Source organism: Anomaloglossus baeobatrachus, chromosome 12 (assembly GCF_048569485.1).
Source record: "Anomaloglossus baeobatrachus isolate aAnoBae1 chromosome 12, aAnoBae1.hap1, whole genome shotgun sequence".
NCBI classification, from domain to species: Eukaryota; Metazoa; Chordata; class Amphibia; order Anura; family Aromobatidae; genus Anomaloglossus; species Anomaloglossus baeobatrachus.
This window is the reverse complement of record NC_134364.1, coordinates 101,615,123-101,629,101: the sequence shown is the minus strand read 5'-3', so window position 1 is coordinate 101,629,101 and position 13,979 is coordinate 101,615,123. Positions and strand designations below refer to the sequence as shown.

Here is a 13,979-nt window from a genome sequence, read left to right as displayed (position 1 = left end):
GCTGTCAGCGGCCATGTAGCAGAGCTGAACGGCAGATGACATAGTAAAAAATACGCATTACACACTCATTACACACGCTAGTAAAATCATAAATTTATTCAGAAAAAGCATCGCACTTGCGTTGCACTCGGACCGAACGTGAACTAAAATCAGCCGAGTTTTTTTCAGCTCAGTCGGACCGATTTTACTTGCATAGATGTGTTTCCAGCCTAACCTTCACAAACAGACACCTCGCCCTCACAATAATTTTACAATTTGGAGCCTGCAGCCTTCTCTGTATGAATGGGTGTAAGAATACGACACACAGAGACCAGAGCGCTTCCAAAAACAAGTAAAAAGTCTCATAAAATTATATTATTTTATATTGTATACACATAAAACACTTTGCACAAAAAAAAAAAGAAAGTTTTCAGCGCGCAAGGAAAAGTCAAGAAAAAGCCATTGATCCTGCAGAATAAAAGTGTGCTATGTAATACAAGACGTAATAAAAAAATTCTGTGCTGATCCTGGGATTTTTTGACAAGATACGCAGCGGTCAGCGAGCGCCGCGCAGGACAAGGCAGCCGTGAAGTGTGAGAATAGGTAAGTGACGAAATCCCAAAATTAACCCTGTAATTGTAGGGGGATTTTCACGCTATTATAAAGTTCCAGAAAAGGTTATTTAGAAAAAAAGCCTTTAAATATTTTTTTTTTTTTTTTAAATATCGGTTTTTCGTTTCGAGGGCCGTCCTTAATCATGGGCAATCAGATGAATGTCTGGCGGCTCAAGGAGTAGGACGTCCTTACCTACAACATCCATAAGGGCCTATATGTTGTGCAGACCCAAGACAATGGCTGACCGCTATAACATGGGCATACCCTGGGTGTCCGCACAAATTCTTTGTCGTCTAGCGATTTCCTGTCCTGATACGATATAAAAAGGCACCAACTACGTTTGTGATTATCCTACGCAGGTTTCCTCCCTGATAGAGCCTAAAGTGATCACTTTAGGGCCTTTTTAAGGTCACTATATAATAATGAAATGCTCTGGGATGGCGGTGGGGATGGGGGGTGCCATCTGGCACAATATTTGGGGTTGTAGCTGGTGAGGGGGTCGGAGAGGGAACATGATCAGGTCTCTCCTTAGTTCATATAAAAGGCAGTTCTATGGTGTCCCTGTGACGGTTCCTCCCCGTGTCCTGGTGGCCAGGTCCCTTCTCGTACAAAAAATCACGTGCCTTACCACGTCTCTCCTCGGCCAAGAGAAAAGAGCGAGTGATTGAGGAAGAGAAGGAAGAGGGAGGGAGAGGGAGGGAGCAAAAACGCTCACATATAGGAGTCCGATTCCAGTATCTGTCCTGGGCAGTATGGCTTTACTCCGCGAAAGGTTGGAACATGTTGAGCTCGGAAAACTCCTCATTGTTGTAGCTGGAGGTCTGATCTCCCAGCATGGACAACATGTCCTAGAAGGGCGGGTGGGGAAAAGAAAATGAGAAAATCACAATTCGGCTCCAGTTACATCAGCAGCAGTGTGATAAGGCAATATATTTGCAGGTTGCTTCTTGCGAGAAGTGATCACAACACAACCGCATTGACTTTCATTACACCGAAATGCATTGTGTGAGGATTAGACTTACTGGAAAGACCTCTGACTGGCCGGCCTGGGGCTGGATGTGGGCTTCTGTGTTGTTCTGGCCGTGATGTTGACTCTGGGGCCACTGAGGCCAAACTCCTACCGCATCTGCTGCCCGAGACTGGAAGGGAACGCGAGGCTGCCCCACCTCTGTGGCTGAGGAGACACCACCAGGGAGGTCAGTATCAGCACAGCACCGTAGAGGGGAACAATCACACTCACCATCCATAAGTGGCACCCCATCATCCCCCTAAACATAATTCATCCATCAGTCTTCCTCATGATCAGTCCCCTTTGTCAGCTTCATTCTTCCACACTCGTCAACATCATCCTTCCTCCTTCTCATCCCCTAGTCAAGTCTCCATCCCCCTCTCATTCTCCTCTACTCACTCCTCCATCCCCTCAACTCATTCCTGTATCACTCATCCCTTCATCCCCCATACTCATCTCTCCAAATCACGCCCCCTACAAATTCCTCCATGCCCCAAATCATCCCTCCATCACCCTACTCATCCCTCCATGCCCTGAAATAATTCCTCCATCACCCCTACTCACCCCTCCATGCCCTCAATTACTCCATCCCCCTTACTCACACCTCTATCCCCCTACTCATCCCTACATGCCCTCAAATAATTTCTCCATCCCCCTACTCACGCTTCCATCCCCCCTAATCTTCATCCCCCTCCTCATCCCTCCATCCCCCTCATTCCCCCTACTCACCCCTCCATTCCCTCTCCATTCCCCCTTCTCACCCCTCAATTCCCCCCTCCATCCCACCTTCAAACCCCTCCATTCAATCTACTCATCCCCCCCTACTCATACCTCCATTTCCCTACTCATTCCTCCATTCCCCCTTCTAACCCCTGCATCCAATTTACTCATTCCCCCTACTCATGCCTCCATCCCCCTACTCATGCCTCCATTCCCCCTCCTCACCCCTCCATCCCCATCATCCTTCTAACTTCCCCTTACTCATCCCTACCCCCTCCTCATCCTTCCAACTTCCCTTCCTCATCCCTCCTTCCCTGCGTCCCCCCTCCTCATCCATCCATCCCCCCTCATCATCTATCCATTAAAATTAATATCAGAACTCTCATAAACCCTTTTGGAGGACCCATCACCAGGTTATATGGTCAGTTTTTGCTCTCATATTATTACCGCTAATCCCAATTACTTGTTTTTGTGTTTTATTTTTTTTTTTTAATATCCTCCATATCGTTCCAGAGATCTGGGGCTTTTTTAATTTGGTGCTAATTTTATGGTTTACAAGGAGGGTGGGGGAAAGGTCTCACAAAGAAATTATGCAGAGGAGCCTAAATACACGCCCCCGAGGATCCAGTGAGCAATGCCTCTTGAAAACAAAAAGGCCAATATCTCTTGGACCTTATGGCGGATTTAAAATAAACAAAACACAAGATACTTAGGGGAGCAGAGGGAATATAACGGGCACAAACATTGGCTAATTTTAACTGCGGAACACATGCTATTTAAAACAAAAAAAAAATAGAAACTTAAGAGGGCTATTTTTTACCAAAGTTGTTGCTCCTACTGGCCAGGTTGGGGTATGTGGCTGCAGCGGGAGAGGAAGTTGAACTCTGGGACGACAATGGGCTGAAGTTGGTAGGGGTCGTCTGAAAGTTGCCCATGCCAAACGGAGGAGACTGGGTCTTTGCTGCCTGTAAAATCGGAACCATGTGTCTGGTGTAAAAACCAAGTCTATGGAAAACCAATTTATTATGATTAATGGGTCATTTCAACCTGTGCGGTGAAGGATGGACGTGTGCCAGAGCTCCAGTTGGTGCCGGTGACTTGTGTGGGGCTGGGATGCCGTGATATCTGAGCGAGAATCTGCCCTGCAGACACCGGCTGCTGGATAATGTTCCCTGAAGAAACTAGCCCGCCGCTCCTTATGGGAAAAAAAACAATACACAAATATCTTAATCTATGGTGCCCCCTGGTGGTCATATACAAATAATATCAGGGTCGCGAAACGCTATATGGAGCGAGCACAGGGGGACACAAGACCCCTAATCTCTGGCAACACCAGTCATCTATGTATCGTGGGTAAGCGATTATTGTGTCCTTTTCATTGGTTGGGTTCGGGGGGGGGGGGGGGTCTCACCTGAAGTTGTCCACTTGGCGGGGGACAGGCGTGAAAGTGGTAGCTTGGGGGAAGAGTTGCTGGTTGCTGGGTACCCCACTAGGATTAAGTGCTTTATTCTGGTCTGTGAATAGGAGAAAAAAAAACACCAAAACTATAAAATAAAAAAAAAAAAAAACACCAAAAACTAAAAGTGTGAGTGAGGGAGCAGACTACATTGTTTGTAGTCTGTTACCATGGAGACACATAGATCTGCAGAAAAGCAGTGGACGCTAAACAGAAGGACGTTATTCAATTACATAGGGTTCGCACCTGGGTTAATGCTGCCATAGATTTCGGCAAACCTAGAATCTCTCTCCTGTCCGTAGAGCGCGTCCGGCTTGTCCAGAGATTTGCTGTGATCCGGTACGGCTGACGTCACTTGCTGAACTGGAACCTTTAAGACAAAAAATTTCAGTGTAAGAGACCTTGTTTTTTACGTAGGGCACTTATAAACCGCTGTCAGCAATGGACAAAGGCATTTAAAGCGGTAAAACAGCGATCTGAGCTAGCTCTGATTACTGCTGTTAGAGGCAGATGGTGGCTGTTTAACACAGCCGGCATCTGTCATTTTTTTTTTCCTCAGACAGCTCCCATACACACTGTACACCAGATGTCAGGAAGGGGTTAAATATGAAATCCTGTTGAAGTGCAGGCTAATTTCGTATTTTAATGACAGCTTTTAGATGCACATAAAACCTTTTTTATGGAGGAGGGAAAGTAGTAAAATGAAATGTTACCGTGCTGAGGACTAACCTGTGTGTGGTTGTACGCTCCTAGACTATCCCTGCTGGGAACCACGTCCAGCTCTGGTTGTGGCGGAGGCTGTTGTCTGGGCACAAAAGGAGAATTTAGCCTTAAAATAGCCGGAGTGCTATAAAATACGAAGGGGTAGAGCGCTCCATGTGTGATGCATTACATCTAGTTCTCACGGAAGGTTTCACCTTACAGGACTGTCACCAAGTGGAGAATCGACAGGCCTGGCAGGAGAAATATCATCTATTCACTTGTAATACCACTCCCATCCACATGGTGCGCCATTACAATACCACTCACCTACTTTCACTCATACATATGTAGGAGCTGTAATACCACTCCCATCCACATGGTGCGCCATTACAATACCACTCACCTACTTTCACTCATACATATGCAGCACTTGTAATACCACTCCAATCCACATGGTGCGCCATTACAATACCACTCACCTACTTTCAGTCATACATATGCAGCACTTGTAATACCACTCACATCCACATAGTGCGCCATTACGATTCCACTCACCTACTTTCAGTCATGCCACTCCCACCCACATGGTGCGCCATTACAATACCACTCACCTACTTTCACTCGTGCATATGTAGCACTTGTAATACCACTCACATCCACATGGTGCGCCATTACGATTCCACTCACCTACTTTCAGTCATACATATGCAGCACTTGTAATACCACTCACATCCACATAGTGCGCCATTACGATTCCACTCACCTACTTTCAGTCATGCCACTCCCACCCACATGGTGCACCATTACAATACCACTCACCTACTTTCACTCATGCATATGTAGCACTTGTAATACCACTCCTATCCACATGGTGCGCCATTAAGATACCACTCACCTACTTTCACTCATACATATGTAGCACCTGTAATACCATTCCCATCCACATGGTGCGCCATTAAGATACCACTCACCTACTTTCACTCATACATATGTAGCACCTGTAATACCATTCCCATCCACATGGTGCGCCATTACGATTCCACTCACCTACTTTCACTCATACATATGCAGCACTTGTAACACCACTCCCAACCACATGGTGTGCAATTACAAAACCTCTCATCTACTTTCACTCATCCCTATGTAGCAGAATACTCCTGAGCGCCATTTAAAAGGTTCACATTGCCTCACTCACCTGGCAGACAGCTGTCCCGGACCCCCCATTTCCAGAGAGTGTGGAATGCTCTGGGCTAGTGGTGGTCTCTGCATAGAGTTGGCCAACGCTGGTCGTGACTCCTGGCTGGTGTTCCTAAGGATAAGAAAAAAATGCAATCCTGAAGAAAAAGGGGTCTTAGAGGGTTAATCTCCATCCTCGTGACAGGTACTGTCAGCAAGCAATTTTTCAATTTACTGGTTACTAAAATTTTCAGCCTTTCTTGAAATATTAACAGTTTTCTTAACAGCTTGTTGTCTAGGAGACCAACCAATGATAGACAGCATCCCATGAGCAGTGCTTACAAGCTCTTTTCAATTGAGCTTGTAAGCACGGTTTTGAAGCTGGCCAAGATAGCTGGAGTGCGCCGTTACCGCCTAATCCCAGCCAGGTACAGCACAGTGCTTAAAAGCTAGACAGCAGCGGTGGTCGGTCTCCTAGGCAACAAGCTATAAGCAAAAGAAAAGTGCCAATATCTCAAGAACGGCTGCAAATATTAATAAGCAGTAAATTGCAAAAGTGCTTTTACAAGCTCTATCCAATAGCCCTTTAACCAGCTCAAGTTCAAGTCCCCTTCTTACTACTAAAATGGCGACCACTTACTTTACGTTGGTGTTGGTGCAGATGATATACTCAATCTCATCGGAGTAGGGATTCTGGAAGGTGAATGAGCTGGTTCTCATGAGCAGCCATTCGCGGTTTTTGGATCTGAAGCGGAACATGACGGACAGAACCTGGCCTTTTAATTTCACCACCTGGATGAAGAAGCAATGAATGCAGATGTAGCATCATAAGCATGAATGGGCAATTCCTGTATCATCGTTAGCTACAAAATATCTGTGGCGCGTCACAGGTCATGGTCTAACTGGCCTTCAATATCTGGATACTGGGAAAGCAAAAGGTTAAACAGGATGAATTACAAACTATTTTCAGGATCTGTACTTTAAGGTACCGCCATGGGTCTTCTCACAGCCCCACATGTGTCAATCACAAGACCCGCAGACGGGATTTACAAATGCCCGAAACCAGCATAAAATGTGAAGACTACCTGCTGAAAACTGTCCCTTAACAGCTGTTCATCCTCCGGATGTGCGAACTCCACAATGCTTTTTCCTAGGAGTTCCTATGAACAAATGAGATCTGATCAGCAATATTGTACAGGAAGAGGAGGTGAGCTGTGACATCACCTATTGTGAATGGGGGATTCTGTGTTATCTACTGTATATTAGAGGTGTTATCAGTCATTATACAGGGGGGAGTAGGTGGTGACCTGTGACATCACCTATTGTGAACGGTGGATCCTGTGTTATCTACTGGAAATAAAAGCGTTATCAGTCATTGTACAAGGAGAAGGAGGAGGTGAGTTGTGACATCACATATTGTGAATGGTGGACTCTGTTAACTACTGTATGTATGGATGGAAGAGGAGGTGAGCTGTGAATGGTAGCTCACACCAATGAGTACTTAAGTATCATTCTCTGTCATCCAGAAGCCATTATTCCCCCTCACGTACCTGAGGCTGGTAGCCAACAGTTGCGGCGCATCGGTGGTCCACAAACGTGAACATGCCATCCACGTTGTGTCGGGAGATAAACTCTATTGGCTGGCAGACGCTATTCATGTCTGTGCAGTTAGGGGAACTTGTTACCTGTTGGGAAGGAAGTGACATTATATATCACGTATACTCTAATAGTTCACATCCCGGCAGGAATCACGTCTCACCTGTAACCTGCCAATGGCCACCAGGCAGAACTTGCTGCTCTGCCCTGCATCCTGGTCTTCATCCGGTAACGTGACCCCTGTCAATGTCAGAATGGCACACATCACCCAATGTCTGGATTATGTTCCGAGACCTGCACAGGAATCAGTATTGTAATACTATACAAACACTTACCTGCAGGCGGCCATGCTTTTATATATCCCGTGCAATGTACAACCACAAACTGAGGCTCGCCGTCCTTAGGAGGTCCAAGGCCGTTCCTTTAAGGCGAAGAGTAAAGAATTACTTTCAGGTAGAATTGTGGCCGCCGAGGACAGTGACCGGCTGATATTGCTACATCCGGACTTTACAGAATACGGACCACTCACCTGTTTCTGTTCCTCATGAAGCTGAGTCGGTTCATGGAGGCCGGATCCACGGCAGCACTCCCACATCTGAAAAAAAAACAAACAAAAAGACGTAGGGTGAAAGTTGGGTACGGACACACAACGTAGGCTCACAGCCGACACTCACCTCTAAGTGGCGACCACCGATCATGGCTCGAAAAGCGTTTAGATGCCGCTGTCATTCTCTGACAGCAGTATTGACATCTTGTGTGTGTATTCACTCTTTGTGACCTGCACAGACATCTCGCAATGCACTCTCACCCTCAGGGGTGGCGCATGCGCATATCGATAGTCCGGTTCCTGCAATGTCATCAGGATGGGCCCACTTCCCCCAAAGACTTGCATCTTGCGCAGGCGTGGTCAATCCCAAGGGGTGGCACATGCGCAGGTGTTGAGGTGGAGTACTGATCGGTGCAAATGCCGCCCCACTCGGGAATGATGGCGCTTGAGCGAGAGGTCAGTCTCTGTGACTTGCACAAGCGCCGTCATTCTTGAAGGTGGCGTAGATGCCATGTCCTGCTGCCCAAAAATCATCAGGATGTGCCCTCGTCCCTAAAGACTTGCATCTGGCGCATGCACATGAGCAGTATCGTCCTGATGATTTTACGACACTCAAACTATTCACCTGTGCATGTGCCTTCTCCGGGAACAAGAGCATGAGCGAGGTGCCATTCTCTGTGACTCTGAGATCTCGCACAAGTGCCATCATTCCCAGAAGAAGCACAGAGGCATAATCCAGCTATAAAGAACGATATCGCGCATGCGCCGCCGCCACTGGGGATGACAGCACCTGATCGAGGAGTTATGCTGTGACTTGTTCCCTCACATGAAATCTTACACAGATGTCATCATTACCGGGGGAAGCACATGCGCTGTGCTTTCCCCGGGAATGACAGTACATAAGCGAAGCATCATTCTCTGTGACTTCCACCCCTCCATCTTAGATCTGGTGTAGGCGCTATGATTCTTGGAGGCGATGTAGATGCATAAAGCGGCTCTCACAGACATTCTTGCGCATGCGCCGCCTCCGGTAGTGACTGCGTCTGAGCGAGAGGTCAATCTGTGTGACTTTATTCCACACTGGAGATCTTTTGTCATTCCCAGGGGCGGTGCAGATTTATAATCCAGCTCTCACAGACGTTCTGGCGTATGCGCCGCCTCCAGGAGTGACTGCGCCTAAGCGAGAGGTCACTCTGTGTGACTTGATCCCACACTGGAGATCTTTTATGTCATTCCCAGGGGAGGTGCAGATTTATAATCCACTCTCACAGACATTCTTGTGCATGCGCTGCCTTCGGGAATGATGCTGCGTGTGCGTACAACCACATCATATGGCCACTTAGCTATCCAAAGAGATAAATCCACTGTCAACTTTACGGCCCCGAATTAACGTGGTCTCACCTCATTCTGCAGATGAAGGACCTCCGTGAGCCCATACACATTCTCATGGAGGATTGCTGACCCTCTTTCTTCACTGTGCCTGTCTTTAGATCTAGGATGCGCCCTTTAAGAAAGGGAATGAGACACGATGCATAAAGAACAGCTCCTGCCGCCAGACAGAGCGCCTGGCACCTCAGCACCTACCCGTCATGGCGTTTTCCGCAGTGGAGAGCTGCTCCCGGAGCTTGTCCACATCATCGGGGTGGACCTGGTCATACAAGTTGCTCCCAAACCATTCCGTTTGCGGTTGGTTGAGGACGGGGGTCACCGAGTCTGACACGTACACGATCCTTCCCGTCTCGCAGGATACAACAAACAGGAAGCCGTCTGCAGCCTCCAGGATCAGGTGTTTTAACTCCTGTAGGGTATGAAAAAAAAAATGTGTTATGCATAGCGGTGCATAAGCATTGCTATGTATTGCTAGAATCATGATCTCCTGTAAATGCCAGCCACAGACGGACGTTCACAGTAGGATAATAATGACAGACACTGGCGTCATCATTTGACCCCCAGTACTCCACGATCACATCATGGGCACGCTGATGAGTAGCAACATTGACGCCCCCCCCCCCCTCTCCAGCCTGTTTGAATTAAGTGCCGCGTCAGAGATTGACAGCAGCGTTTAACAGGTGGAGCGGAGCTTGGTTGCAAACAGAGATCTGAACCTGTTAAATCGATCTGTGTGTTATTTTCCCTCAAGGTTTTAGGGTGGGTAGTGCGCCGCGCAGCCAAGGTCTTGTGGTGTGAGACTCAGTAGCTCCACTTGTACAGATGAACTACGAGGCCGTGATGGCAGGGGTGGGGTCTGTGCTGGCAGCGGTGGGGGGCAGTGATGGCAGGGGTGGGGGGCAGTGATGGCAGGGGTGGGGGGCAGTAATGGCAGGGGTGGGGGGCAGTAATGGCAGGGGTGGGGGGCTGTGATGGCAGCGGTGGGGACTGTGATGGTAGGGGTGGGGGGCTGTGATGGCAGGGGTGGGGACTGTGCTGGTAGGGGTGAAGACTGTGATGGCAGGGGTGGGGTCTGTGCTGGCAGCGGTAGGGACTGTGATGGTAGGGGTGGGGGGCTATGATGGAAGGTGTGGGGTTTGTGCTGGCAGCGGTGGGGACTGTGATGGCAGGGGTGGGGTCCGTGCTGGCAGCGGTGGGGACTGTGCTGGTAGGGGTGGGGTCTGTGCTGGCAGCGGTAGGGACTATGATGGAAGGTGTGGGGTTTGTGCTGGCAGGGGTGAAGTCCGTGCTGGCAGCGGTGGGGTCCGTGCTGGTAGGGGTGGGGTCCGTGCTGGTAGGGGTGGGGTCCGTGCTGGTAGGGGTGGGGTCCGTGCTGGCAGGGGTGGGGACTGTGAAGGCAGGGGTGGGGACTGTGAAGGCAGGGGTGGGGACTGTGATGGTAGGGGTGGGGGGCTGTGATGGCAGGGGTGGGGACTGTGCTGGTAGGGGTGAAGACTGTGATGGCAGGGGTGGGGTCTGTGCTGGCAGCGGTAGGGACTGTGATGGTAGGGGTGGGGGGCTATGATGGAAGGTGTGGGGTTTGTGCTGGCAGCGGTGGGGACTGTGATGGCAGGGGTGGGGTCCGTGCTGGCAGCGGTGGGGACTGTGCTGGTAGGGGTGGGGTCTGTGCTGGCAGCGGTAGGGACTATGATGGAAGGTGTGGGGTTTGTGCTGGCAGGGGTGAAGTCCGTGCTGGCAGCGGTGGGGTCCGTGCTGGTAGGGGTGGGGTCCGTGCTGGTAGGGGTGGGGTCCGTGCTGGCAGGGGTGGGGTCCGTGCTGGCAGGGGTGGGGACTGTGAAGGCAGGGGTGGGGACTGTGAAGGCAGGGGTGGGGACTGTGAAGGCAGGGGTGGGGACTGTGAAGGCAGGGGTGGGGACTGTGAAGGCAGGGGTGGGGGACTGTGAAGGCAGGGGTGGGGACTGTGAAGGCAGGGGTGGGGACTGTGAAGGCAGGGGTGGGGACTGTGAAGGCAGGGGTGGGGACTGTGAAGGCAGGGGTGGGGACTGTGAAGGCAGGGGTGGGGACTGTGAAGGCAGGGGTGGGGACTGTGAAGGCAGGGGTGGGGACTGTGAAGGCAGCGGTGGGGTCCGTGCTGGCAGCGGTGGGGTCCGTGCTGGCAGCGGTGGGGACTGTGATGGCAGGTGTGGGGTCCGTGCTGGCAGCGGTGGGGACTGTGCTGGCAGGGGTGGGGTCCGTGCTGGCAGCGGTGGGGACCGTGCTGGTAGGCGTGGGGTCTGTGCTGGCAGGGGTGGGGTCCGTGATGGCAGGGGTGGGGGGCTGTGATGGCAGGGGTGGGGGGCTGTGATGGCAGGGGTGGGGGGCTGTGATGGCAGGGGTGGGGGGCTGTGATGGCAGGGGTGGGGGGCTGTGATGGCAGGGGTGGGGGGCTGTGATGGCAGGGGTGGGGGGCTGTGATGGCAGGGGTGGGGTCCGTGCTGGCAGCGGTGGGGACTGTGATGGCAGGGGTGGGGGACTGTGATGGTAGGGGTGGGGTCTATGCTGGCAGCGGTAGGGACTGTGATGGTAGGGGTGGGGGGCTGTGATGGCAGGGGTGGGGGGCTGTGATGGCAGGGGTGGGGTCCGTGCTGGCAGCGGTGGGGACTGTGCTGGTAGGGGTGGGGTCCGTGCTGGCAGCGGTAGGGACTGTGATGGCAGAGGTGGGGACTGTGATGGCAGGGGTGGGGTCCGTGCTGGCAGCGGTGGGGTCCGTGCTGGTAGGGGTGGGGTCTGTGCTGGCAGCGGTGGGGACTGTGATGGCAGGGGTGGGGTCCGTGCTGGCAGCGGTGGGGACTGTGATGGCAGGGGTGGGGTCCGTGATGGCAGCGGTAGGGACTGTGATGGCAGAGGTGGGGACTGTGATGGCAGAGGTGGGGACTGTGATGGCAGGGGTGGGGTCCGTGCTGGCAGCGGTGGGGTCCGTGCTGGTAGGGGTGGGGTCTGTGCTGGCAGCGGTGGGGGACTGTGATGGTAGGGGTGGGGTCCGTGCTGGCAGCGGTGGGGGGCTGTGATGGCAGCGGTGGGGACTGTGCTGGTAGGGGTGGGGTCGGTGCTGGCAGCGGTGGGGTCCGTGCTGGCAGCGGTGGGGACTGTGCTGGTAGGGGTGGGGTCCGTGCTGGCAGCGGTGGGGACTGTGATGGCAGGGGTGGGGGGCTGTGATGGAAGGGGTGGGGTCCGTGCTGGCAGCGGTGGGGACTGTGATGGCAGGGGTGGGGTCTGTGCTGGCAGCGGTGGGGGGCTGTGATGGCAGGGGTGAGGGGCTGTGATGGCAGGGGTGGGGGGCTGTGATGGCAGGGGTGGGGGGCTGTGATGGCTGGGGTGGGGTCCGTGCTGGCAGCGGTGGGGACTGTGATGGCAGGGGTGGGGGACTGTGATGGTAGGGGTGGGGTCTGTGCTGGCAGCGGTGGGGACTGTGATGGCAGGGGTGGGGGGCTGTGATGGTAGGGGGCTGTGATGGTAGGGGTGGGGTCTGTGCTGGCAGCGGTAGGGACTGTGATGGTAGGGGTTGGGGGCTGTGATGGCAGGGGTGGGGGGCTATGATGGCAGCGGTGGGGACTGTGATGGTAGGGGTGGGGGGCTGTGATGGCAGGGGTGGGGACTGTGACGGCAGCGGTGGGGGCCGTGACGGCAGCGGTGGGGGCAGTGACGGCAGCGGTGGGGGCCGTGACGGCAGCGGTGGGGGCAGTGACGGCAGCGGTGGGGGCAGTGACGGCAGCGGTGGGGGCAGTGACGGCAGCGGTGGGGGCAGTGACGGCAGCGGTGGGGGCAGTGACGGCAGCGGTGGGGGCAGTGACGGCAGCGGTGGGGGCAGTGACGGCAGCGGTGGGGGCAGTGACGGCAGCGGTGGGGGCAGTGACGGCAGCGGTGGGGGCAGTGACGGCAGCGGTGGGGGCAGTGACGGCAGCGGTGGGGGCAGTGACGGCAGCGGTGGGGGCAGTGACGGCAGCGGTGGGGGCAGTGACGGCAGCGGTGGGGGCAGTGACGGCAGCGGTGGGGGCAGTGACGGCAGCGGTGGGGGCAGTGACGGCAGCGGTGGGGGCAGTGACGGCAGCGGTGGGGGCAGTGACGGCAGCGGTGGGGGCAGTGATGGCAGCGGTGGGGGCAGTGATGGCAGCGGTGGAGGCAGTGATGGCAGCAGTGGAGCAGGGCGGTGTGGCAAGTGTAACAGATGCTCTGTTGCCAGTGCGGTCGTCAAATAAATGGCGCCCAGAGTCTGCACGTGCGCAGATGGAACTCTTGGCTCAATGAAGCCATTATGTTAAGCCAAAGCATCTGGGACAACTGCCGCACGGACCCTGCTCCACACAGCTGCTGGCACAGGCAGACAGCCAGCCTCCAGCACAGGCAGACAGCCAGCCAGCCTCCAGCACAGGCAGACAGCCAACCTACCGCACAGGCAGAAAGCCAACTGCCCGCACAGGCAGACAGCCAACCTCCAACACAGGCAGAAAGCCAACTGCCCGCCTCCAGCACAGGCAGAAAGCCAACTGCCCGCCTCCAGCACAGGCAGAAAGCCAACTGCCCGCCTCCAGCACAGGCAGAAAGCCAACTGCCCGCCTCCAGCACAGGCAGACAGCCAGCCAGCCTCCAGCACAGGCAGACAGCCAGCCAGCCTCCAGCACAGGCAGACAGCCAACCTCCAGCACAGGCAGAAAGCCAACTGCCCGCCTCCAGCACAGGCAGAAAGCCAACTGCCCGCCTCCAGCACAGGCAGAAAGCCAACTGCCCGCCTCCAGCACAGGCAGAAAGCCAAC

The 13,979-nt window shown here is 53.4% G+C and overlaps 1 protein-coding gene across 1 annotated transcript in view; it reads right to left on the bottom strand.

Moving 5' to 3' along the window:
* Positions 1-341: 341 nt before the first annotated feature.
* The window catches only part of ARNT (aryl hydrocarbon receptor nuclear translocator), a 30,984-nt gene continuing 17,346 nt past the window's right edge, over positions 342-13,979 (bottom strand). The window contains exons 6-21 of the mRNA XM_075331001.1: positions 9,385-9,598; positions 9,202-9,304; positions 7,783-7,848; positions 7,589-7,674; positions 7,417-7,493; positions 7,208-7,342; positions 6,743-6,817; positions 6,298-6,449; positions 5,677-5,790; positions 4,509-4,584; positions 4,026-4,149; positions 3,735-3,837; positions 3,371-3,518; positions 3,144-3,288; positions 1,617-1,768; positions 342-1,442 (exon numbers count right to left, since the gene is read on the bottom strand). Of these exons, the coding sequence (XP_075187116.1) occupies positions 1,353-1,442; positions 1,617-1,768; positions 3,144-3,288; positions 3,371-3,518; positions 3,735-3,837; positions 4,026-4,149; positions 4,509-4,584; positions 5,677-5,790; positions 6,298-6,449; positions 6,743-6,817; positions 7,208-7,342; positions 7,417-7,493; positions 7,589-7,674; positions 7,783-7,848; positions 9,202-9,304; positions 9,385-9,598 (1,860 nt within the window). The 3' untranslated portion in view covers positions 342-1,352. The remainder of the gene's footprint in view (positions 1,443-1,616; positions 1,769-3,143; positions 3,289-3,370; positions 3,519-3,734; positions 3,838-4,025; positions 4,150-4,508; positions 4,585-5,676; positions 5,791-6,297; positions 6,450-6,742; positions 6,818-7,207; positions 7,343-7,416; positions 7,494-7,588; positions 7,675-7,782; positions 7,849-9,201; positions 9,305-9,384; positions 9,599-13,979) is intronic.